The 25,891-nt window shown below is 47.6% G+C and overlaps 1 protein-coding gene across 4 annotated transcripts in view; it reads right to left on the reverse strand.

Moving 5' to 3' along the window:
• Erg (ETS transcription factor ERG) overlaps nucleotides 1-25,891 on the reverse strand; it is a 163,546-nt gene that overhangs the window by 82,203 nt on the left and 55,452 nt on the right. The window contains exon 1 of one of the 4 annotated variants that reach the window (XM_003463930.5): nucleotides 13,688-13,844. The exons of the other annotated variants lie outside the window; for them this stretch is intronic. Coding sequence (XP_003463978.2) covers nucleotides 13,688-13,705 — 18 coding nt within the window. The 5' untranslated portion in view covers nucleotides 13,706-13,844. Of the gene's footprint in view, nucleotides 1-13,687; nucleotides 13,845-25,891 lie in introns of those variants that run through there. 4 annotated transcript variants of the gene reach the window in all.

Below are 25,891 nucleotides of genomic sequence, written 5' to 3' on the forward strand. Positions count from 1 at the left end.
CTGTTTTTTTTGTTTTGTTTTTAAACACACTTAGTTGTGGTGATTTGTTACAGCTGTCCTGGAAAACTAATATACTACCTGTAATGGATATTCAAATGCTTACTATTTTTTCCCATTCTGGGGCCACTGAATGACCAAATATTTGTCAACTCATAGAATTAGTACAGCTTGCAAAAATGCCAGGGTTTTTGCCTAGAACTAAGTTACTCCCAGGTCACAGCAACTAGATAGCCCAGATTGTTTTTAGAGACAGAATACTAACTCTGCACACTTTGGCATGTAAATTCTACATCTGAGCATACCCTATTCTTCTGGTTAGAAAACTACAATCCTTAATACCCCTGGGAGATATCTCTAGCGCACATTCTGATGGGGACACTATCATTGGGGCTGTTGTGACTAATTATCTTTAGATCTCCCAAAATTATTTTGTTTGAAAATAAAATTAGAAGCTGAAAACAAGCAACTGAAGGAAATTAAAATCTAATTTCCTTCGTGTGTTTTCCAACCAACAATTAAGGGCAAATTAGTCAGTTATGATTGCTCCACTCATCTTTGCCCCGCCAAACAAAAAAAAAAAAAAAAAAAAGAAAAGAAAAGAAAAAGAAAACAGTGCCCCAGTCCTCTCAAAAGTTCCTTTTAATTATCTTACGACAATTAAGAGCACAGTGACCCAGAACATAATCAGGAGAAACACAATGGATGTGGGGGTGCAGAGTCAGTTTCTTCCAACATTCTGGATTCCAAATAAAGGCTGCTGTTTCCTTCGCTTTAACTCCTTAAAAACTGGACATTAGTTTCTGCCAGCGAAAGCAGAACCACAGTTCTCTTCTGATCACACTCACTGACCAGCACATACTGCCCTGGGGGACACTTCCACGCACTGTCATTCGTTCACAAATTTGTGCCCTTAGCAGCTGTCACAGGGCAGCACTAGGTACTGGCCATTGTGGAGACCATGGTGAGATGGATTCTTAAATGATTATGTAAAAAAACACAATTCACAATAGCAGACTACTTTAGATTGTATGAAAGATCACATTTTCATTGTTTTCTGCCTTCTAGTTTAACCAGGAAGGCTCTCTGAGTTAAATGATATGTAACAAGTTTTTAAATTTCAGTAGGAAATCTAAATTTATGAGCTCCCTTACATGAGCTGGCTGTTAACTGCTATTGAAATTAACCTTTTTTATAAAGCAGATCATCTTGCAGAGAAATGCAAAACTTCAGCTACTGACAGAAAAGCCAAGCTACATCATTACCATGGCAGATATCACTTATAACAAGTATAGCAATCTGCTAGATTCCAATGACTTTAAAAATTATTGATGTGAACCAATAAATACATGGAGATCTGATTATGTGTTTAAGTGATTAGAGGTTCACTGACACTTTAAAGAACTACAATAAAATAAATATTCCCCTCTGCAGCTCATTAGATACAAGTTTCATGAGTTCCTGCCCAGGGAGACTTGGTATATTGTCTTAGAACAGCTGAACAGTTAAACAGGCCCACGCAGGCCGGGGTGTACAATGCAGGGGCTGCTACTCAGTGAGAGTGAATGCGCTGCTTGGTTTGTCTGGAACAGAATGCAGGTCTTGTTGCCAGGAGTGGTGCCTCTGCTTTTAATGTCCACTGTTCCACACGCTGCCTGGAGGAGACAGCAAGCTGCATTGGGCACAGTTCCTACAAATGGCCAGGACCCGGTTGGATTCCGTGGGGCCTCACATCTATCCCACCTTCTCAAGCACGGGCAGAGCACCTGGGTAGACACTTTTTCCAAATGAGGCACAAAAATGGCCAAGAGGCACATGAAAAGGTGTTCAGCACCACTGAGCCTCAGGAAAAGGCGCACCGAAGCCAAGAGGTGGTGTCACCGTACACCTACTAGGATGGCTGCTGTCAAAGATGAGCTAAAGAGTCCGGCAAAGAGGGAGAAGAGAGGACACTTCCACCGTGCTGGTGGAAACGCAGGAAGGGGCAGCTGCTAGCAAACGACATGAAGCTTCTTAAAGAGATGAAAACAGAACTCCATACGCCCCGTGGGTCCCTCCTTTGGGCGGATACCAAAGGAAGTGAAATCACCACGTCTCTGAGCTATCTGCATTCCCACAGTCACTGCGGCTGAGTTCACCTTGGCTGAGATACGGAAGCAGCCTGAGCGTCTTTGGGCGGACAAGTGGATAAAGAAACTGTGATTATGGAGTAATGATTCAGCTTTAAGAAGAGGGGCTGTTCTGCCGTTTGCCAGAATTGGGGTGGACCTCGAGGACACCATGCTAAGAGAAAGAGGCCAGGGGAGGAAAAATACGGCACCATTTCAGTTATAGGTGGAATCTAAGAAAAACAAGCGAACAAAGTTGGAAATGAAGTCAGAAGACAGAGCAGTGGTTACTGATGGCTCAGGAAGTGGGTGCACGCAAAGGATACACAGCAGCGGCCACGAAGGAGGAAGGAGTCCAGAGTCTAAGGGCAGCACCCGCGATTGTACTCAGCGGGGTTAGTCTATCTTCGGGAGCAGATTTTAGGTCCTTTTCACACACACGCACACACACACACACACACACACTATGTGAGGTGATGGGTATGTGGAGAATGACTTTTTCACTACCCACGTGCATGTCCAAACATCGTACTTGATAGAATTTTCACCTTAAACATATACGATGGAATTTTAGAAATAAATGGCAAAGTCATAGTTCAAGTCACTGTTTGGGAAGAGTACGGATTTCTTAAAAGAAAGAAGTGCATTACAACAGTATACTCATCTGAAAAATAATAAAAAGGGACCTCATTTTCTATGATGTGGAAACCGCATTATCCATGATGTGCTCTAGGGTAGCACTCACAGGTGATGTGCCCTCATTGGTGGGCTCACCATCCAGTCAGTTATTTACTCATTCAACAAACACATTTCTGATTAGGCACACTCAGCATGAATAAAAGATTACAGCCCAGCGCTCGAGGCAGAAGGCAAGGACGACCCCCTCACAGCCTGTGTTTTGAGAGTTCCTGGTCTTGCCCATGGTGCCTTAGCTTCTTAAGCATGGAAATCACCCAGCAACAAAATGATTCAGCAGACGTCTCATCTGCTCCGGAGAATGGGGATGTGCGAGCTGTTCAACCCTGAGGGGCAGGCGACATTATCACTCAGCACACGGTCTCAGCCTAGGAATCTGGGGGCTGAGACCGAAGTCCCCTGCCAGGCCTGGTGGAACAACTGTCCCCTCTATAGAAAGAAATCACAGTCTCAGAAGGGACCTGGGGACCTAACTTCTAAAGGAGACCAGGAAAATGCCAGTCCCTCGCTCCTGGAACAAAGGAATGGCTAGGCAGAGCCTATTAAAAATAAATTTAATTTCTCAAACTTTAGACTCTTTTTAAAGATTGTTGCACATGAAGAAAAGACCAAGACGGGGAAAAAAAAAAAAAAGAAAAAAACAAAGCAAGTTTCAGCAGATCCTTGAGTCAGTTGTTTAAATTTCCTTCTCTAAATTTTTATTTTCTAACCTCCTTGAATAATTATTTTAGAAATGGGAAAAATGAAGAAAGTGTTTATTACTGTTGTTGTTTCAACAATCTATTATTCAGTGTATCCACTGAATCTGCATCACTCCATGCCAAGGAAAACAAAAAAACACAAAACGTCCTTGGCAGGGATGTGGGGGTGACCTGGTCCAACACAAGGGCCGGTCCCCACCCCACCCCCAGCGGGATAAATCTGCCTGTTGTCCGCCCAGGACCACTTGCCCGAGCCCAGATTCAGGCCTCAGGGGAACAGACAGGACCCTCGGGCCGGAGAAGCCATCTGGCCAAGGCAGAAGCATGCACCAGGAGGCACCAGGAGGGAGGAAGCAGCTGCCTGTGGAGTGCCCCTCCTGCCAGGTAGCAGGGCTGCAGGCCAAGGCGCAGGGGCACAGGTGCATGGGAAGAAGAAGGCGCCCTTCCACAGACAGCGCGCTGAGGTTCCAGGATGCTTCTGTGAAGGGAACGATCGCTTCTTAGGCCATTTCAGCTCAGTCTACTTCAAAGCCCGCATCTATCGCCACAGACTGTGGACAGGACGCGGAGAATGCGTGAGTGAATCAGCACCTTCACGAGACGCTGCACATATACCTGCATCTGGCAGCCTCAGGGGCCAACTGCAGCTTCCGCTCCGGGGGCAGCCCTGTCACTTAGGGAACACGCACACCAGGCACGGCCCCCCGAGGCCCCACGTTCTCCACTGCAGTGCAAGGTTCAGAGATGTGTTCTGGTCACTCCGGAGAGGGGCTTCACGGCAACCACCATGACAAGGGCCCATAGTGGCAATTCCAGAGCTCTCTGCAGGAGACGTGGGTGGAGCTGGAGCTTTCCATGTCCAAACAGCAACCAGCGTCAGCCTTTGGAGCCCCGCCAGTGCCGAGCTGAGGGGCTCTGGGGTGCTGTTTATTTGATTTCGTTTCTTGTCCACCATTATTGTTTGCTGACTTGATATATTTTTCCCTCTACCAAAGGACTAGCTCATAAGAACACATCCTGCAGGTGGTTAACTGCTGATTCTCCATTGTTCCGTGTGGTACTTTCTGGTTTTATCTGCCTCAGTTCAAAGGCCTAAACAATGCCCTCCTTGATCTCAGTGACTGCTGTAAACTCAGTACAGAGAACCCACTGGAAACCAAAAATTTTGAAGCCAAATCTATTGATCCCTGCCTGACTAAAAGCAAGCAAAATCTCAAATGATGTTAACCCTGGAAAATAACTTCAACTGGATCTCAAAGAAAATATTAGAATCATGCATCATTTTCCATGATTCAAAAGGGACCAGGGAAAATACAGGACATGGGATTACTCATAGATGGGTCTGGGCTTGTCTGTACCCAGTATGGCACCAGGGACCAGAATGAGGGACTGATATCACTACTTCAGAGCTTCCTATCTTCACCTGTTTCAAGACCGGCTCTCCCGAGAAACACTGGAGGGCCGGGCTGGCTCCCCTTGGAGAAGAGACAGTGATTAATGAGCGGCCCACTCTCGCTCTTGCAGGGAGGAAGTTTCCACAGCGAGCCCTTCCTGCCTCGCTCGGCCTCTGCTTGGGCTGCGTATCAGTGTAGGAAGGGAGGGCAGGAAGTATCTGTCTACAAACCCTTTATCCTCAAGGTAACTGCTACAGTAGCACTTTACTGTTTACCAAAGCAGTAAACATGTGAGCTAAAAAAAGATGTTTTTCCATCTCCAGATGGAAAGGTTCTTTTAAAAAAATGTGTACTTACTTCATAGCCAGTTTCTTATCAGAACTGGTGGCCCTAAGCATATGCTCCCAATAGCAAGGACCTGGATGGGACAGCTTTTGGGGCACGGGGGAGGACAGCACACTCGGGGACACATAAGAAACACAATTTTCTCCTCAGACACGGGAGATTCCCCCTTCTAAGCTTAACACAGTTTAACACTTTAGGTTCTTTGGCTGCAAAAGAGGTAAAGGCAACAAAAATTAACTAACTGGTGGAATACAAAAATTCAGAAAATCAGATAATTCAGCAAGTCACTTATGCTTGACCTTCACAGTGTTCTTGATTTTTATGTGCCTGTCACCCTGCCCCTAGTGCTCGGAGTTCTTCCAAGATGCGGTGAGATAGTGGAATTCAGGAGCAGAAGTGCGGACAACCTCCACCTGGGCCTTCTATAGTTTCTTTATTCTAGAGTAAAAGCCTGCAAGCCTGACAGACCCCGCTGTCTCTGCGTGAAAGGGACTGACCCAGGGCCTGAGAGCCGCAGCTTGCGAGGGACAGCAGCAGACCCGGGGGGACCCTTGACACCCAGATGCAGGAAGGGACCACTTCCCTATCAGTATTCTTTCTTGTGTTTCCCAAATCACCTGCTGGGTAGTTTGTGTTTCCCAAACCACCTGGTGGGTAGGATGGGGGCCCCCAGCACAGCACTGACCTGGGGCCCGGACACCAGACCGGAAATGCTTTATCCAGTGCAGCTTGCATTTTGTAACACACGGCAGAGGGAAAGGGAAGAGTTGGCTAATTAGGGGGGAAAAACTGAATTTGCAATTTGTTGCAGAAATTGAAAAACAGGGAAAAGGGGGACAAAGTGTTTATGGGTTTCCTGATTTCAGCTGTGAGGGAAAATCTGACTCGATGAAGAATAACATCGGCCAAGGTGGATTAACGGCTGCCTGGGCTAAGTGTGGCTCCGCGCTCCTCCACGTTGGTCCTGCAGTGACTGACACTGACGAGTAGGAAGGATGTGTCCCTGCTCCAGCTGGCACGGCCAGATGTGTGGCCGGCAAGGAGAGGAGCCAGGTTTGCACCCCAGATCCCTCCACAGTCCCCACACTCGAGATCCAGTGGTCACAGCACTGGGATCCAGCCCCGTGCCCAGGCTGCTGGACACCAGAGAGCAGCAGGCTGTGTAGACCAGCTGCGCTTGCCCACAGAGGAACGCGGGTCACGGAGACGTGTTTCCTGCCAAGATCCCGCAGCATCCAACCAAAGCTCAGGGCCACCATTTCTCGGGCTGTCCTTCTTCCTCCACCCTCGCCAGCTGCTGTCAGGGCCTCCCATCCCCTGCAGGGTAGATAAGACCAATCCCTTCCCACAGAGGCTATTGTAAAGATGCCATGAACAAATAAGGTACCAAGTGCCTCTCCAGGCAAAAGATAAGCATGAAGGGGCTCTTTGTACTCAGCCTGCATGGCTCAGATGCTCTCAGGAGCACCAGGTGCAGTGTCCTCCAAGGAGGACCTCGCCGTAGCAAACCACGCACTTTTTTTTTCTTAAACTTGGAGCAATGTCTTGAGAAATCTATCCCAAATTGAGACACTAATTGTGTTGACAAACTCTGAAATATTGTTTCAACAGTTTCTTCTTCCTTAGATGTCAGCCTCCTGTGAGCAAAGTCAATTTAAAAAGAAAAAAAAAAAGAGAGCAAGGAGAGAGTTTCCAAGGGACCCGGGGGGAGAGAAGACAGACTGGCCGCTGGTAGATGACCTGAATTAATGACCCTGGAGGGAACGGGAATGTAGGGGTGCAGCGGGGTCCTCTCTTCAACTGTTGACTCTCTAGCAATGTTTGTTAAATGGAAAAAATCTGTGTATTTTCTACTCAGTAATTTCACGATCGCAAGAGTGATGGTGAGCTGAGGCCGTGGCTGCTTGGTGCGCGTAGGAGTTAAGTTCCAGAGTGCAGGCCTTGCACAGCGTTCTTTAGCACGGTCACCAGCATTTGGCACGTACTGTTCCCAACCAACGTGTCTGCAGGAACACTTCTGAGCTTACTGTTATGGTTGGATTCTGCCACAGCGCTCCAATGAATAAACACTTTTGTTTGGCCTTAGCGTTTCTTTTCTAAGCGTCTCAGCACTTATCTGTGCAGCCCAGCAGCTGCACTGTGAACGCCCTGTGACCTGCGCCTTCACGACGGATGCCCAAGACGAGGGGAGGAAGTGGACACTTGGAACGAGGATGCAGAGGCTGGCGCTGACCTGGACTCCGCATCCACTGTCTTTTGGACAGTGCCAAATACAGACTGAATTCTCGCCACCAACACAAACAGTGTAAAACTCGGTGCTGAAAGTGTTATTTGTGACCTCTGATGAGCTACCTAGAGTGAAATGATCTTCCCTTGCGTGTGGGGTTTTCACACAGAATTAGATCACAGAAAGCACCCAGGTAGCACACTCTTCCCTCCCCAATTATATACAGTGTTGGCCCACCAGTTCCTCCATCGCTTCTTCCTTGTGCAGAATAATTTCCCACGAGGGTCTAAGGGGAACCCAGGAAACAGAAACCCTGTGATGCAAAGAGAGGGGAAACTACAGGCTTGTAGGACTCGAGCAATCGCTTGGTCTTCCTGGCGCTCTGTCCTTAGGTGAGGAAACCAACAGGACCCAAGTCACTGTGAGGATCTGGGAGACACTGAGAGAGCACGGCACAGGTTGGGTACACAGCTATCAGGATGACACTGATCTGGGTTATGAATTCCAGATACTAGAACTGCATTTTACAAGCAATTTTTCTACGAGTTGTAGATACTTTTAAATATTGTCTCTCTGCTTAGTTTTATTTTACTGGGGAAAACATCCATAAAGAAACAAGACTTCTATTTGAAATTTATAATCATTATCTTACTCCACTCTCAACTTCCTCTTTATGACATCAAAGAATTTTACTGAGTATTTATTTCTTTGAAGAACTAGATTTGAACCCCTGAAGCTGGCCAGTCACTGTTGAGCATGCAGAAGAAGCAGAAAAGGTATCTCTACAGGTAGATTCTGGGACTTCATGTGGGGATTCACACATGCAATAGTCATACCGACAGCCGGACACAGGCAAAGCTGGGAGATGGGAGGGTGAGGAAGAAAATACAGAGACTGGATAGGATGAGGATATTTCAATAGGGGAAATAGACAGGAAATAAGTTAGACCAAAACCCAGAGGTCACAGTGAACCACTAGCTGAAATAGCTGTACAGAAAAAAAAAAGTAACACAATACTAAAATTAACTAAATACAAATAAAAAAACCGAGTTTCCACTCTTGCTTGGAAGACCGGCAAAAAGTCAAAGAGTTGGCATCGTCAGGGTCGCTATGGGTACAGTGGAACTGTTCTCAAACACAGCCAGAAGAGGGGATTGGAACAATCCTTTGAGACGGTAAAAGGGCAAATATTTTTGAACTTGGCAAATATTTAAATTTGGCAAAGGCTTTAAAAACAGGTATGCTTATTGGCCCAAGAGTTCCTTTTCTAAGCACTACTTGTAACAGAATAAATTTTTAAAATTAGAGAAAAATTGAAAGCAAGATTATGTCTCACAACAGGACAAAAGTTACAAAATTTATAATATTTATTTGAGATGCAATGATAAAAATTATGTTTATCAGAAACAGTAACATAGGGAAATGTTTGCAAAACAAAGGTGACTAAGGAAAGCAGAATAAATGGGGTATACAGGAGAAGAAATGGACACACAACCAGAAAGACATACACCAAATGCTGTTGGTTCTGTGACCCGTAAAGGGGTGCAGAAAAGCGTATTACCTTCGCATTTTTTTTTTCATTTTCTCTACGTGGAGAAAGTTTATGTCTGTACAAGAAAACAAGACGCACATTTCCAAGTTAATGAGAAAACAGGACCCTGGAGGGCTTCCGGCCTCCCTCTTCCAGTCCCCTGCACCCTCTGCAAATAGCCCTGGCCCTGGAAACAGGATAATGGCCAACTGGGAACAGAGTGGCCCAAGACAGCTCCTGCGCACCCTGCCCTGCTGCACCTGTGTAAGGGCCCGGCCATTCCCCCATCCCGATCTGCCCAGGTGTCTCGGATCTTGCTGAAGGTGCAGGAGGGCAGCACAGGGACTGTGGTTCTGGCCCTGCTGGCCTGGATAGCTACCAACCATTGGGACGGTCAGCGGTCACTAGATTTGTTTCAAAGCAGGGGCATGGGATGCATCTGGAGAACTGAGAACAGGGCCAGAGAGAGAGAGAGAGACGAGGGCGAGGTCATCGTGGCCCAACCTGCCTGATGGCCTCTGCCACTCGGTGACCATCAAGTAGATGCTTGACAGACATCGACAGGCACCAATAGGCAACAGGATGGCCATTAGGGTCAAATTCTGAAGGGGAGGAAATGAGTGTGACAGGTGGGGGTCTTTGCCCGGGGTCATGGGATGAGTGATCACCCAAACCGGGTAGTTCTGCAGCCACGAAGCACAGGGCACAGGCCAGGCCAGTGGCCCTGCAGCAGTGAAAGTTCCCAGCTCCAAAGAAAAGGTCCTACCAGGGCAGACTGTATGACCTGCACTGGCACGGCCCAGACGCTGTCCCTGTGAGTTCCCTGCACCACAGATGACCTGTCACAGGGCTGGCATCCCCAGAGCCTCCTGTCCTGGACTCCTCCCAGGTATCGGGGCTGGAATATATGGATAGGCCCAGTGCTGAGGTGCCCACCCTGCCCCAGGTATCCACCCCCAGCTGCACGGGGATACCCACTCTGGAGCTACCAAAGCAGAGGCAGCAGGGGCCGAGCTTTCAGTGGACTCTTCTTATGCGTGCCATTCCAGGAGACGCACACGAGTGGGTGTCCCTGTGTCTCTGTGTGCTTTTAAAAATGAAGATTTAATGAAAGAATCATTTTACAGCTCAGGAGGTAATGAAGAAGCGGTCCCTGAATGGAATAGACTCTAAGAGTCCTGTGGGCATTTTGCAGGGGAAAGGGCCACCATTTTGGCCCAATTCTGTGTCCCAGGGCACAGGCAGAGGCATCTCCGTCCAGAGGGAGCCAGTGCTGAGAGCCACCGTGACAGTGGGCAGCAAGTAACTTCTGATCATGATCTCTCAGTCCACTCATGGGCCAGGAGAGATGAGGACCAGGCCTCTCTGGGGTAGGACAGTGACACGGTAGGACAGCGGCACTTTGTACCTGGCGTTTCTTCCACCACCCCCAGTTCTTCTCAACAAAACCACTCCTGGTCCCCATAACCCAGGCGGTGGGTGAACAGCACACAGTGGTAGCTATAAAACTCAGTAAAAGCACAGACATCAGAATCCTGTGAGGCCCGCTTTCCTGCTTTTACCGTTTTTAACGCACTCCCTGAGTGTAGGACCCACGGAGCGCCTGTGACACGTGGAACATAGGCTGTGTGTTTTCCAATGAGTCAGATCGGTTTCCCAGCGTTTTGTGTTTCAGTTATCATCAGACTCGCCATCTCTGCTAATTCTAAACGACAACGACAACAAAAGTAGCTCCCTTTGTCCCTCTGCAGCAGAGACTGTGCCCATCAGTCCGTCAAAGCGTCTCTAGTAACTTTCCACATCTTGCCCAAAGCTCAAGGTAGGTCCCACGTGAGCCACTGTCTGCCGCTGGCTCTCTCTGTGTCCTTCCATGTGGGGGCTCTGAGACAAGATGACAGAGAAGACCCCCACACACGGATACACACACACATTCCAGTATCAGCATTTGGCTCTGGAATCAAGGCTGCAGGCTGGTGAGCACAGCCCCTCCAGGGGGCCCAGGCTAGAGCGGTATTTCCCTTGTAATTCTGCTATTTTCTTTGATGCACTTAAAAGCATTATTCTAAGAAGCGATCCTAGTCTTCATCAGACTTAACAAGTGGGAAAGAGAATTGAAAGCCAGATCAGAAAAGTCTTCAGAAGGCCGGATCCAAACCCCTAACTGACACTCATCAAGTTTCAAAGAAATCGCCCCTCTTGTTGGAGTCTGGGGCCCAGCCCCATGTTTTCTTCAGGGAAGGTGGCAGGGGATGCTGAGCACCTCTGTGGGTCCTCAGCACCCAGAAACCTGAGAAAGATCACAATCAGAAGGGGAACTGCTGTGCACAGGACCCCAGCTCGCTGGCCGAGGATCCTTAACCAGAAGGCGACCTGACTTTAAAATCCAAGTACACTTAGGGATAAACACAGCTCTCACAATTTCTTTGCTTCTTCCTTTTGAAACATTTTGCTCCTGATTTCAGATGACCACGGGAAGACAATGGGGACAACGGGAAGAGAATCATAAAGGCAGCTGAGAATTATTCGATTTTCAAAGTGTCCCCACAGGGTCTTCTAAACAGAACTGTAAGAAAAAAAAAAAACATAATTCCACGCACATGTGGAACACCAACTCAGCAGGCTCAGAGGATCTGATGCCTGATGAACTAATTGACTTATTTAGTGGGACAACCAAATAAACAGAGTATATTTGAAACTGGAAACTGCCTGGATGTGGGGACTGTTCCCTGATTCCACCGGGCAGCTGTAATTTCCCCTATGCTAATTGGAGCTTTGCACTAACATAATTAAACCCCCGTCAACAGACTCAAGGCTCCCTTCTCCACTGTATAAACACGGGCTGTAAAATCATCATTGCATTACCTTCCCCAGGAAACCTCACACAAATATATCCTCCAGGAACTCACCTATAAAGACGTGGGATTGTAGCAGGGGGCATTTAAAGAATTTCTTTCAAGTCATTTTAAAGGTTCACTTGGGAGATAAACAAGATATATTTTAAAAGTTCAGTCAAGGATAGAATTCTACTCATATATAAACTTTTCCCCAAAATTTATTCAGAGGATCACAACACATTCAAACTTCAAAAAACAACTTCACAGTGAAATAAACGTATAATTTAAATTTAACAATATAAGCCATTTGTGTGTTTACAAAATGCACTCTACCTGCTACAGGAGGTTCTGGTATTTCAATGTGCACTGATTTTTGGCAGGGCTGGGGGACACAGAAGCTTCTACTCAAGATTTCCACATATTTAATTTCAGTATTATAAAATATGAATGAAACTAAGAGTAAAAATAAAAACAAAAAATATAGCATTTGGGGTTAAAGGGCCACATAATTTCTACTCATTTGGCAAAAAGCAGAGCACATGCAACCTCCAATTTAAAAATTCCTTTCTATGATGATCGGTTTTTGGCAGACCCCAATCACTGAAGTCAAAAAGAGACAAACTATAAATCTGGGTACAAGTATATTTAAACAAACTACTAACACACCTTGAGACCTAAACACTGAGCAGAACTTCAGTTTACGTGGGGCATGCTAACAAATCTCTAAAACCAACATTTTACATCAGGACTATCCCAAGTCAGCTTCCCAAGGACTTCTTAAAATCCTCCAGTTTGGCTCAATTCTGAGCAAATGCCCATTTCCAAAGGTCTTCAAACGAACTGAAATCCTTGGCAAAAACAGCCAAATTCTTTTCACCTTTCTACAGCACAATAAAGACCAACAACTCATAAGACACCCCCCTCCATCTGCCAGTGCCACTGATTTTTCTCATTTCTACAATGTCCCCAAGGCCTAGTGGCCTGGGAAGTTATCTTGATAGATCCACTGCCTCCTAGACTGCGCCAAAGGCTCGAGCTAGCCATTCACCTGGCTTTCTTTCTGGAATCAGACCCAACTTAGGTGTCTACCCAAGCAGGATTGTCTCCCTGTCCAGCTCTGCTCGGCTCTAGCAGCCGAGTTGCTAGAAACACTCGAAAACATCCCAGCAAATCACCCAAGCCCAGAGTGCCGCATGGCTGTTCAACCCCACCAGACCCAACATCGCTAGGAAGAAGTCTTACAGCACAGAGGAGCAGGTATTTTATTAACGAAGACATAACCCAGAGACCCGATTACCACAGCTGAGTTAAGAGGACACTCGGCTCCAGGCATGGAAATCCCACAAATCAAGCCAACGTTCGCACTGTCCCATCACCGACGGCCACTGGCTGAGTGTCTCTTCCTTTCCACTGGCACTGGCTGGCACACCCGGAGCTAAGGAGGTCCCGAAGGTGTCCAAAAGTCCACCAGGGTCAAGCCCATCTTTTTCTTTAACCCTGCCCTCCAATCTCCTCTGTTGCTGTGAAGCAGACGCGCATCCAGACGCCGTCAGGGACAGGTAAAGAATTGGAAAATTCAAGAAGCGCTCCAAAAAGCCTTTGCAAAAGTAATCCATGGCCCTCAACAGTGAATTTAGAAACCCTAATTTTTTTTCTGAGTTTGAAGTTTTTAAGCCTTGCGGATGGTTGGAGTAGGAAAAAGGAAATTTACCAGGCAGTGCAAAGGAAATCTTGTTGTCCTCTATTGTGGTAGGGGGGGTGTTGCCCAACCTAACTTATCTGCTTGATAAAGGAAACCAAAGAAAGGGTAAGAAGAACAAGATTTTGTCAAACAAGAAAGAACCCTTTCCTTACCTTAATAGTGCTGGCCATAGTGCAATCACGTTTATTGATCGTTAATAAATGTTAATAATAATTATTGCTTCTCTCTGACCAGAAAGTAGTTTTGATGAGGTTGTATGGAGCGGATGAGATTGTGCTAAGTCTGGGAAATGAAGTCAGCCAATAGCAGGAAGAGGTTTCTATTGGTCCTGGCCGCCCGGCCCTAAGAAACAGGATATTTGGGAGTGGAGAGATAAGAGACCCTGAAAACAATGTTGTTTTTCTTGATGATATGCAGCCAGGAGATTTTTTTTTTTAATTTAAAAAAAAAAAAGGCGTCCATGGCCTCAGCCCGGGTCTGCCACAGCAGGTGTGACCAGCATGACACGTTGCACCCGGAGCGGGGCAGGATACAGATGCGGCTCGACTCTGCATGGCTTCACATGGAGTGGGGCGCGGGAGCGCCCTACAGCCCAGCTGCCGGGCCTCCCCAGCCTGCTGCTCCCCGGAAGTGCCGCCAGGCTGGCACGGAGGGTGTGCGCCACTTTCTCCTGAAGGAAACCTGCAGGTGGCACTTGGGCTCTGTCCCTAGACAGCCATGGTCCGCCACGACCGTTTGCGGGTGGGCTCACAGGGACCCTGTCTCTGCAGCATCTCTGCCCAGCGGACCAGAACCCTTCGTTTCCTCTTTTCCTCCCTCCAAACACTCGTTTGTTCCACGAGAAAGTGAGTTGAATTTGCAGACTCTAGAATCAAAGGAACTAAGAAAAATAAAGGGGAAAATAATCAAATGGGTTCATGTTTTGTGTTCAAATATCCAATTAAAATTCAGATACCTAAGATGGCCACAAAGGCGTTAGCAGGTCAGGGAGTGGGTCTCACGCCGACAGTGCCACCCCGATATAGCTCCTGGCGACCCCAGGTGCCACCTGAAGATCTCATTAAGGATTTCGAATCCAGGCTGCAAGTTCAGGGCCACGGGCTGTTTTCCACCGGAAGGAAGTCCAGCAATTGCGGGCCTGGACATTCCTTAGAGGATCTCAGGCCTTTATTACTCACTTTCAGGAAATTACTTGTCCTGTGGAAGAAACCATTTACTTTGAATCTCGCTACACGAAAGTTAGAACAGAAAAGGAGTGTGGTCTCCAAAGGGACCCAGTAAACACAATGGCCCCAACGTGAGTCACCCACACTTCTTGGTTTCAGAGGTGTGGCCCAGTGAACGAACTTCATTCAGACTGAGGGCTGCCTGTGTCAGACCCTCACTGCAGAGTCCTGAAGCATAATCCACCCTGAGCTGCCAGCTGTGTTAGGATGGGAGAAGGGGGACCAAGGAGAAGAGTGGGTGGGAGGAGACAAAAGAAGGAAGGGGGAGAGAGAAAGAAAGAAGAGAGAGAGAGGGAAGAAAGGAAGAGAGAGAGGGGGGGGGGGAGAGAGAGAGAGGCCTCCTGTGTAAAAGCCAGAGCGTACTAAGTACTCAGTACCCCTATTTTGAGCAGACGCTGATTTCTGCTCTCCTGTCTCTGAACAATGAAAAGATGGTAGGCTAAAACTGTGTTTCACCCCAAATTTCAAAGTCTTTATTTAGTTGCTTTATCTGGGCAGCTTCCATTAGAATGCAGGAGTGCTGAGGGAAAAATGACTAAAATCAGAGACAAAACAAAACAAAAAACCCAGACTCTCTAGATCCAACCAGATTCTCGGCTTTCTGCTTTCTCCTAAGAACCATCGTTTTAAAACTGCGAGCTATTGATCCCCGATAAGCAGCGCTTCTCTACCAGTTTATCAAACACTGGCTTTAAGTAAAAGACTCCTTTGACAAAATAGTAATGGCAGAAAATTCTGTGTCCTTCCTCCCGATGTTCCTGGTTTCTACCCAAAACTCTCCATAGCAGGAAAACTCGCTCTCTATGGCAGGAAAACACCAACTTCTTGTGGTGCCAGAGACTGAACTCCAGACCTATACACAGGACCCCTTCCCGTCCGAGTTTTACTTATTTCTTACTCTGAGGCAGGTTCTTGAACCATTGCTCACTGGCCCAGGCCGGGATGGAACTTGTGACCCTCCTACCTCAGCTTCTTGGCGTACTGGGATTGCAGTCATCCTGCCAGCACCAGTATTTTTATGGACATTTGATTCTTCAAAGATGACCTGCCTTTACTCCTTTGTTCTTGCCTAACTTAAGTCAAATAGCAGTGAAATTTTTTAACTCTTCATTTCAAAATAATTTCAAACTGGAAGAAAAGTTATACTAAAGTTTCCTAACAGCTCCTGCCTGGTTACACCAAACGGCGATTTTTGGCATTCACTTTGCTTTCTCTTTCTTATATTCTTTGTCTTTGACATTTATGTAAAATACACACATTGTTCTTAAGCTGATATGAATATCATCTTATTAGAGACTTAATTTCTTCACTTGGATACTTACAAAAAGAAACCAGATGCTGTAATTTGATCTGTTTCCTCAAGATTTTATCCATATGTCTAGACCCAGATTCTATCTGGGTCTAATTTCCAAAATACATAAAAATCTAAAAAGTGTTAATATGATGCTAATTTTGGGATTGTGAGTTATAATCTCTGTACAAAATTTTAAGAGGAAAATCTTCCTCATTTTTAAAGACACAGTGTTGGATTGCTTTCTAGCAGCTTCTAAGAGACTAATCCCTGATATCTAGAATATCATAATAGCATCTGAGCAAGGTAATCATGTACCATGGATTTCAAACATTCTTGTAAACTCTGGCGACTGGAGATATTGGGGGAGCCTATGAATTAGAAATTTGCAGTATTGTTTCCCAAATGGCACCCCAGGAAGGGCTCTCTGAAGATGGACATCTCACCTGATCTCTCTCTCTGGCCTCACTGGAGTGTGTGCCATTAAATGGCCTAAAACCCAGACCACTCAGCACCCTTTCCACCCCACGCCATCCCTCCTCAGGAGAAGCAGCCCTGAGGGCACCAGGCAGGTCCAGTAGGGATGATCCAGCAGACGGCCCCTGCCTGAGGACCATTCTGGTTCGAGCCAGGCAGGACACGGCCCTTCTCACTCTCTGTGACACATGAGGAGTCCCACACTGGACCAGCCTGACCGTCCAGGGCTACAGACTGAAGTCCCTGTGAACAAAGGGCAGTTCCACTTCCTCGTTACCCTTCGTGAGTCCGTCAGCCAGGGATTTACCAAGCCCCCTCCTCAGTCTGCTCATGTTTTGATTCAAATTTTAAAAAAGACAAGAAAGAAAGCAATGTAAAATACAAAGACCATAAAAATACTGCAACAATAAAAAGGAGCAGTACCGTTTAATTGTCCCCTTTTTCCTAAAGATTCTACAAGCTCTCATCCAGGGAGAGCAAAACAGCCCGAAAACTTGTTCATGATCACAACAAGAGGCAGCTTAATTGGAGATGCAACAGGAGTTTCATGCTTATTTTTCTTTGGATGAAACATCTTTACAAGGAATCGGTTCTCGTCAGTATGAGGGAAGATGAGGTCGTGGAGGAACATTTAATGACTGGGAAACTGGTTCGAGTTTACCACTTAATTAAAAAATTTCCCTTTGCAAGGAAAATTCTACCAAAGACCTATTTTGTTAAAAAGGGAAAGGTGAAATAAAAATATCAGCAATACCTCATCCTATCAATGTAGGATCTCCACTTTTTTATTTTCCCCTTTGTTTCCTCTGTATTTTCAAAACATTTGTGACAAGCAGAAATTGCACGTAGAGACACATACACTGTCTCTGTAAGCATCTGGAAACACAGGTGCGATGCTTACTGTCTGCAGGCACCTTACACCTGCGAATCCAAAGCCACGCTCCTTCTGAAACGGCTCCTGCAAGAACAGAATTACTCTCTTCTTAAACTAATTTCTATAAGAAGACCTGGGACAGTGCTGAATTTTGGGGTGCTCATCTGCCCATCATGAATCCACACAGTCTCATTAATGCCAAGCTGGGAACTATGTTGGGTGCCCAGGAGGCTGAGACAGGAGGACTCTGTCCCTTCCCCTCATCTGGGCATTCGGAAAGCTCACATCAGTTCCTCACATTCCCCATGCATGAAACCCCAGAGCTGGAGCCACTTGCATAACGAAGACAGGCTTTTTAGAAGGCAAAACAATAGGACAAAAATGCGGTCTGTTTTCCCTAAGAGGACATGTTCGGATTCTTCATGAGGTCCCGGCAAGGCTGTCCCAGGGATCCGTGCCAGAGATGAGCCCGAGGCTGCAGATAAGAAGCAGGCATCCGAGCTGCCCTGCAGTGGAAACCACCAGCCCCCAGTGGAACTTTCCCATCTCTGTCAGTGGAAGGCTTTGCAGGGTGACAGTTACCGGGGCATCTGCTCAGCCCTAGAAGTCACGGGTCCCCATGGCAGAAAGACAATTCCTTCTTGCTGCAGGGTGACTGCTTCATTCTCCTGGGTAAAACTCCTGAGTGTGTAGGTGTGTGTGTGAAATATGTGTGTACATGTGCGTGCACATGTGTATTCCCGTGTGCTCCACCCGTGTCCCACGGCACCACATTAAGAAACAGCCCAATTATGACCAAATAACTACTTCGTCAACACTGCCTCTAGGGGCTGATCGATCCCCCACCTCTTGGTTGATCTGAATTAATCTAAACCAAGGAAACTGTTATCACATACTAAGTCCTCGACTTCTCAACACCGCATTGCAATTTCCTTAATTTTGAAGCACGTGTCAGTTCTCTAGGCGCGAGTGGAGCAACGATTTCAATAAACACGGTTTCATAAGCGCCCCGCAGAGCCTCAAGTTTATGCTCACTTAGCTCTTTCTCAACCCCATCTGGCTCCAGAAATGCAGGGATATTAAACCCACTACCGGGCCCCAACTATGTCAATGTATTATTCATGGTTTTAAAAAAAAAGAGAAACCTAAGCACAGAGCCATTTGGCTTAAAGGGACTTTTGTGTTTCCTGATTCAATTATCATGCTTCTATATACAATTCGCGAACAATTAAATGCATTTCCAAGTCATGATTTGGTAACTGGGTAGATCCACGCACAGAAGCTGCAGCCCTCAATTGCCCTGGCCACTCGGAGCTTGGTCTGGTGAGACCATGAGTACCCTGGGGGGCACCACGCCAGCTGCCCAGGGCATTCCATGGCAGGCACCCTGGACCCTGTCTATACTGCCTCTTCTGCCACTGCAAATCGTACGCAAGATTTGAGAGTGCAGCTAAAATTCAAGCAGGCCGCCCGCATGCAAATGTGTTTAGTGCTTATTAAATAAATGCACAGCACTGGACTGAAGTTATGACGTCGGGCAATCTGCCGCTTGGCCCCAGCAAGGGAAGGCCGCGGGAACCACTGGAAATTCTCTTTTTGAGCACACGGGCAATGATAAGCTGGCAGAAAGAGCTTCCACTGTGCAGCTGTCTGTCTGGTGCATCCTACTCTAGCCTTTATTTATAGCTACAAAAACAATCCTGTGGCAAGAATTTTTCCTGCCCAAAGAACTTCTCTGCTTTGTAGGGGCCTACTCTGCTAGGTAGGGGCCAGGCTTGAGCTTTGCAGGCTGGGGACGAGCTTTTGAACTGCTCACATTATTACCACTAGAGGGCGCAAAGTGTCTCTCTAAAGCCCTTGGAGTGAGGCCCCATGGGCCTGATCCTTGGCTCTAAATTCCTGGGATTGGTGTTATATCCTACAGAGCGGTCTCATTTTTACCCATTAAAACGAAACCCCAACCTCGTAATGTAGAAAAAAATTTGAAAAGTTTTCAATTGCACGTTGTTGCAGGACATAGGAAATACACCCATTTTCAGAGGAGCAGAGGTAACTCACTGAGCTCTGCAGACTGGACTAGACGCTGGACCCTGAGCACTATGTGACTGCCCTCCACCACTGCGACCCTGCTGGACCCTAAAACCTCCTCCTCCTCATAGGAATGCAAGATGTGGCATTGTACAGAGAAGACACATTGCTGTTAACCCCTGTCTCATCACTCTTGCCTCTTTCCGGAGCAGCTCTGGAAGTCTTCTGTGTCTTTAGTGGGTGCGATTAACAATGCAGTGAACATGCTGCCAAAGAAAGGCGGGCTTGGAGAAGCATCAGGCCCGTCCTCCTCCACCTAGCTCACCAGGTCTGGCCCCAGGCGACTTCTGGATTTCCCGAGTCACAACGTGTTGGATCAACCTAGGACATCAAGGCAGCCAGGCCAACACGGTAAAGATGCACCCGGGAGGGGGTTTCCAGAACTTCAAGAAGTGGCAAGGGTGACGGGATAAACATGTTCATTGCGTAGAGGGGGTGTTTTAAAAGATTCAAGGCAAAGTGAGTTGCTGGAACACATTTTTTAAACATTCATCCTAGTTTTTAAACCACACCGCGTGTGTCCCCAGTACAAGCCGCTCTGCACAGCAGCATAGTGCAGAGTGCATTCACTCAGTTGTACACAAGGCTGGTGTAAGTACTAGAACCTGCCTAACCGCAGCCATGGGGACCTCCTCTGAAGGGCAGGGAGCTGTGGAGGGACACAGGTTACACTGTGGGGCACCAGGTGTGAAGAGCTGGGCAGCGCTGCACAAGGTAGGGGCAGAGCTGGGGTGCCAGGCTGACATCCTGTCCGGCACAGGAGACCTCCCGGTAGGCTGTGGAGAGGACACCAGTGCAGCTTTCGGTCCCCCGAAGCCCCACTGTAGGCAAGGCGGCCTCAGGTGCCGCATCCTCTCTGTTCAGTGACACGGATGAGACATTTAATGTACTTGTGCCAGTTTCCTATTTCAAACCAGTGCCTCCATGGCAGGTGGAACCTGCATATGAGGAGGGGGCTCTGTGCCCCCTGAAATCCTCAGTCAGAGAGCAGCGAGCCCCCGGGAGCCTGGCAGTCACCCCAAGGGTGGTGACCGGCATGAAGGAATGAGTGAGTGAATGGAGCCTTCTGTGCAGCCCAGGGTGCAGGGCAGGGCTCTGTCAGTGACTATCCTCAAGGCGCAGAGGGCCCAGAGTTTAACTTGAACTTGGGAGTCCCCAGGCCGACTGCAGACCCTGCACAGTAAGTGAGGCTGTGATACACGGACCAGTGTGGCTCACTGGAAGGGGTGGCCAGGGCTGGGGTGGCCACACCACCAACCCTCCTCTCAGTGCTGTAAGGAAGGTGCCCATCTGTCCCATTGCTTGCTGATGTCCTCTGGAGCACAGGGCAACAGGTGGGTGGAAGAAGGGAACACCCCCCCACACACACACAGGCACATACGTGATGGTAAGCACAGGAAGGAGACCGAGAGAGACAGAGGTCCCCAGCCCAGCTCATCCCCACCCCCCAGTCCTCTCCTGTGTGCCCAGCTGCAGTCAGATCACTTGGGGGTGTCTCTCCAAAAAATTCCCCACATCAGTCATCAAGAAGTGAGGACCAGAAATGGCCTCTAACACGGCATCTGGCTCTGCAGGCTGGATTTCCGTCCCAGTAAGCACCCTTGCAGTGCCTAGGAGCAGCTACACGGTCAGTTTCTAAAAAACACCGAATGAACAAGCACGCATCTTCTATTTCACCTGTTCCGTGATGAGTTTATAGTGGATTCGCTTGGATTTTGATACAGAAACACAGCCCCCAGCTAAGCACGGTGGTGCACACCTGTCATCTCAGCACCGTAGAACAGTGAGGCAGGAGCATCCCAAGTTCAAACCCAGCCTGGGGGACAGTGATTTAGGGAGACTCTGCATCAACATAAAAAGGAAAAAGGGCTGGAGTGTAGCTCTATGCTAAGGCCTCAGTTTGAACCCCAGGACCATAAACAACCAGGAGGACAACCAAACAAGCAGGAGGACTCAGAGCTTGCAATGCTCCAAAGTAACCCGGCCTCGAATTATTTCCAGTTACACTCCAGAGCGTGCTAGTCAGACACCGTCTGAATGGTCCATGCCCGCACCTCCACACTGGTTGTATCTCCACAGCAACTGAGTTTCCCAAGCTCCAGCGTGCAGCTCCATCACTGAAACTGCTCCTACCGGAGGCGGGGGGCTGTGTGCTCACTCCCGCAGCTGGACCTCTGCCGTTCTCTGAGGCCACCTTTCCCTGGTTGTCTTGGTAATCATTAAACCTAGCCCTTACCCCCCACACTGGGAGAGCTTCGGGCAGCCATCATGAGTCTCAGCCCACAGCACCACCAGCCCTCAAAACTGCAAACGAGAAAAACTTCCAGGTGACTCCAGCCCCAAGCACTAGTACAAACACACACGAGACCCTGAATGAGAAACAGCTATCCTAGCTATCAATTCTTCGTGGCTGAATAATATTCCACGGCAAACACCTAACACATGGTCTTTATCCATTTATCTGTTGATGGGCATCTAGGCTGGTTCCAGAGCTTAGCTATTGTGACCTGGACAGCTGAACACACAAGCAGGCACGTCTCTAATATAATGTGATGTCTCTGACTCCTTAGGGAAGGCACCCAGGAGAGGTGCCGCTGGGTCAAATGGAATTGCTATTTTTACTGTTTTAGAGCGAACCCCATACCGAATTCCACAGTGGCTGTGTTAGTTTACAATTCCAGCAACGGGGTCCTGTCTCCCCACAGCCTCTCCAGTATTCTCTGGCTTTCGTGCTTTGACAGGGCTAACACGCAGCCCCTGTGTGGTTTGATTGGCATTCTCCCAATGGCCAAAGAGCGTGAATACTTTCTCACGTACTTATGGGCCATTATGCGTGAGCTGAGACCTTCACATTATCGAAGTTAAAGATTGACAGTAAAATGTCAAAGTGAAAAAAGGCAAAAGGCGGTGGGTGGAACAAAAAGGGCAGACGGAGAATGGGCCCGCGGAGAAGGGAGACGGGAGGATAAAGCATGGAAACAGACCCAAATGACCAAGACATGTGACACGATGTGCCCATCCCCCAGGACAAGGGTGACGATTGCACATTGCAAGTGTACACTAAAAAGGCCAACTGTGATCTCCAAGAAGAGATATCTTGCAAATTTACACCCATGTTTGAGGCCCATCTCAGCGCGACCACCTGCTGGATACCTGAAGAATGGTAACGATGAAATGGTCCCCACTGCTGCGGGGTCACAGCGTGGCTGTGGAGGGTGACCAGAGGTGGGTGTTTGCACTACGCTCCTGCTGTGGGATTCTTCATCCAGCCACAAACCTTCACAAGCATCAGCTCCAGGCTAAGCACCAGAAAATCAGGTTTCACCCAGAGAAGAAAAGATGGCATCTGTGCTCGCTGCAGAGGAAAAGATGCCCAAATCACAGCAGCACTGTGACCCAGGAGCACAGACCCAGGAAGTGAACTCCGGCAGCACTTCCTGCTCCATTCCCCCGCCACTCCTCCTCCTTCCCCTCCTCCTTCCCCTCCTCCTCCCCCCAGCCCTGGATGTGCGGGTGCCTGGGATCCTTTCTGGCCCCTGGAGACCCTCCTGCCCCAGCCCAGTGCTGGTTCAGCCCTCACCAGTGCTGTCGGTGCCAAGTCTCATCCCTAGACCCAGCCCCACCCTTCACCTCCGATCACCTTCCCAGGAGATTCGAGAGAGGCCTCCATGGCCTGCTCTGTGACCTCACAACAGTGGGGAGAAGACAGGACTGGTTCCCCTGAGTTGCTAAAAATAAAAGTGCTAGCATGGAAAAGATGTTACAAAGCACAGCTCCTGGACGGCAGGGTCTCCCGTGGGTCCCAGGGGCTCCCGTGGGTCAGTGCTGACCGCAAGAGAGCTGCCCAGAACAACCCAGAGATGGACCCTGCTAACTATTGGCAAGAGCATCGCAGTGGGCAAAGCTTAAGGCACAAGTCCACACAGTGGGCCCTGCTGTGCCAAGACACGGTCCCAGTGCCACTCCCTGAGGGAACAGAAGTGACTCAGAGAGCCTGAGTAGAATTCTCCCCCAAATTGCCCGATGCATCTTGAAGGGTGGTTAGTTACATTGTTTTGCTTTGTCTTAAAAATGGGATTTCATTCTTATTATCATGCACAAGCTGGCCTTGAACTCCCAGGCTCAAGTGGTCCTCCTGCCTCAGCCTCCCAAATAGCCCAGGCTACAAACTCCTGCCACTGATCCCAGCTCAGTTTTAATCACAGACTCAGTTCCCATAGACAAAGCATTAGCACTCTGGTCTCACGCTGCTGGGGTGCTCACACCTCACCTCCCAGACTGAGCAAGGACTTGCGCTGCTTAATTCCATATGACTTAAAGCTGTTCCGAGCTTTTCATCAGGGATGGAAAGCATTAATTCATCCCACACGCCACTCTCCGTTTTATGGAATTCTTGCACCGGAGAGCTCTTTTCATTTTATTATTTTCTTTAATAGCCAGAAAACTGGGAAGTTCACAAAGAAATTTTTCAACTGCCTTCAATGACCCTTAACCTAAGAGGTTTCGCCTAATCTGTAAACTGGAGTTAAAAGTGTTTCAGTCCCTCTGGGGTGGGGGCCTCTTTGTCCTGAAAGGAGCGGGGAGACCACTAACAATGGGGCTACACAGGCTTTCTGCCCTGCTGTCAGCTGCTGCAAACCAAAAACAGATGTGTGGCACCAGCCGCTACCTTCCAGTGACCTGGGGAAATGCAGGCTGAGCCGGGCCGTTCTTAATAACTCACAACCACCACCTTTTAACCACTTAATTTTTTTCTTTCTTACAGAGGCAAAGAAAAGAACTGACAGTGCACACTAAAACTCATTTCCCTCCGACCGCATACAGATTTTCTCGGATAAGAACCGGGAGCAAGGGCTCCCCGCTCAGTTGTTCAGGCCTCCAAACAGTACACCTTGATTTGGGTGAACTTTGCCTCCGATCGGCCAAGATCTGGAAGGAGAGGAATTATCCTGCAGAGGAGAGGCTGCCCTGCCCAGGACTCCTTCCCCATACTCAGGGGCACAGCAGTCCTGGGATTATCAAGCTGTTTGTAAATGCAAGTGAGCGTAGACACTCTAGGCTGAATGACCTAGAAGTGTTTCTCTCATGCTGAACCCGTCACAATTTCCTGAAGTTAAATGTAGTGAATACAAATAGAGGAGGAAAATCAGTAGATACAGAAATGACCTGAGAGTTTCCCAATGAAGAAATCAATCGGACAGTGCCAAATTGAACTTTACATTGATATTGTGTCTATTTACCAAGTCCAAGAAAATTATTTGAACAACAGCAATGAAAACAAGATTTTTGTAGATGCTAAGTAATATTTTTTTAACCCAAGGTGGAAGGCATTCAGGTGCACAGATTGATTTTTTAAGACCCACAAGTACAGCAGTTACAGTGCCCTGCTTCCTTTTGGATTCCAACACAGAAATTAGATTTACACAGAGCAGAGGTAACAGGTAAGACGCGGGCGTGTTGTTATCCTGTTTCATCAAATCTGAGCCTGGGCACAGTAGCAGGCAAAACATCCATCACTAAGGCTGGAGATTTAGCTCAGCGGCACAAGCACCTGCATGGCAAGCATGAGGTCATGAGTTCAATCCCTGGTACCAAAAGAAAAAGAAAAAATCCATCACTTAATGAAATAAATCCATAAAGTATTAAATCACCGAAAGAAACAAAAATAATGGAACAATAATAAAATGACAATGAAATAACATAATAAGTGAAAGAATAAAATTTAACACAATGCATAATTTAATACATTATTAGATATAACGGTGATTCTGCCAATCAAAATTAGCCATAGTATTTCCTTATCTAGCCACTGGAAGCCGTACCCCAATTTTTGAAGAGAAAGACAGACTCTCAATTTGATGTGGTAAACGCATGGAAGAAAAAGTGCAAGAACACCATAATGTTACCAGGCACGGGCTGCAGGTTCCTTGACATTTGTGCTGTCACCACGGGCTGCCTCTATTTACCATTCTGTTTATCTCTCCTCTTTCCCATCAGTGGGACAAAATATCTAACACCCATTTAACCACCATTTAAAGGACAGGCTTATTTCAGCTCAGAGTTTCAATGTAAGGTCAGCTGGATCTAAGGCAGAAAGGTGGGGCGGAGGAGGAGGGAAGAAGCCCTTCAAACCATGGCACCGGAAGCAGGGAGAGAAGGCGGGGCTGGGACAAGGCCACGCCCCCAAGGACCACAAAAGATTGGAGTTTATTCATTGATCCAATAAATATTTATTGGGCATCTGCTTTATTGAATATATTATTAATAAAATAGTAAGTGAGGCTTATTAGACATTTGATGTGAGGCCCAAAGAAATAGAGTATGTTCAGATTATAGGGCAAAAGTGATTAAAAATCTGTTAGGAAAAAGATACAAGGAAGCTTAGATAAGAAGTTTGGTT

Source organism: Cavia porcellus, unplaced genomic scaffold (assembly GCF_034190915.1).
Source record: "Cavia porcellus strain 051 isolate PalLab524CR breed Dunkin Hartley unplaced genomic scaffold, mCavPor4.1 scaffold_15, whole genome shotgun sequence".
In the NCBI taxonomy this organism is placed as follows: Eukaryota; Metazoa; Chordata; class Mammalia; order Rodentia; family Caviidae; genus Cavia; species Cavia porcellus.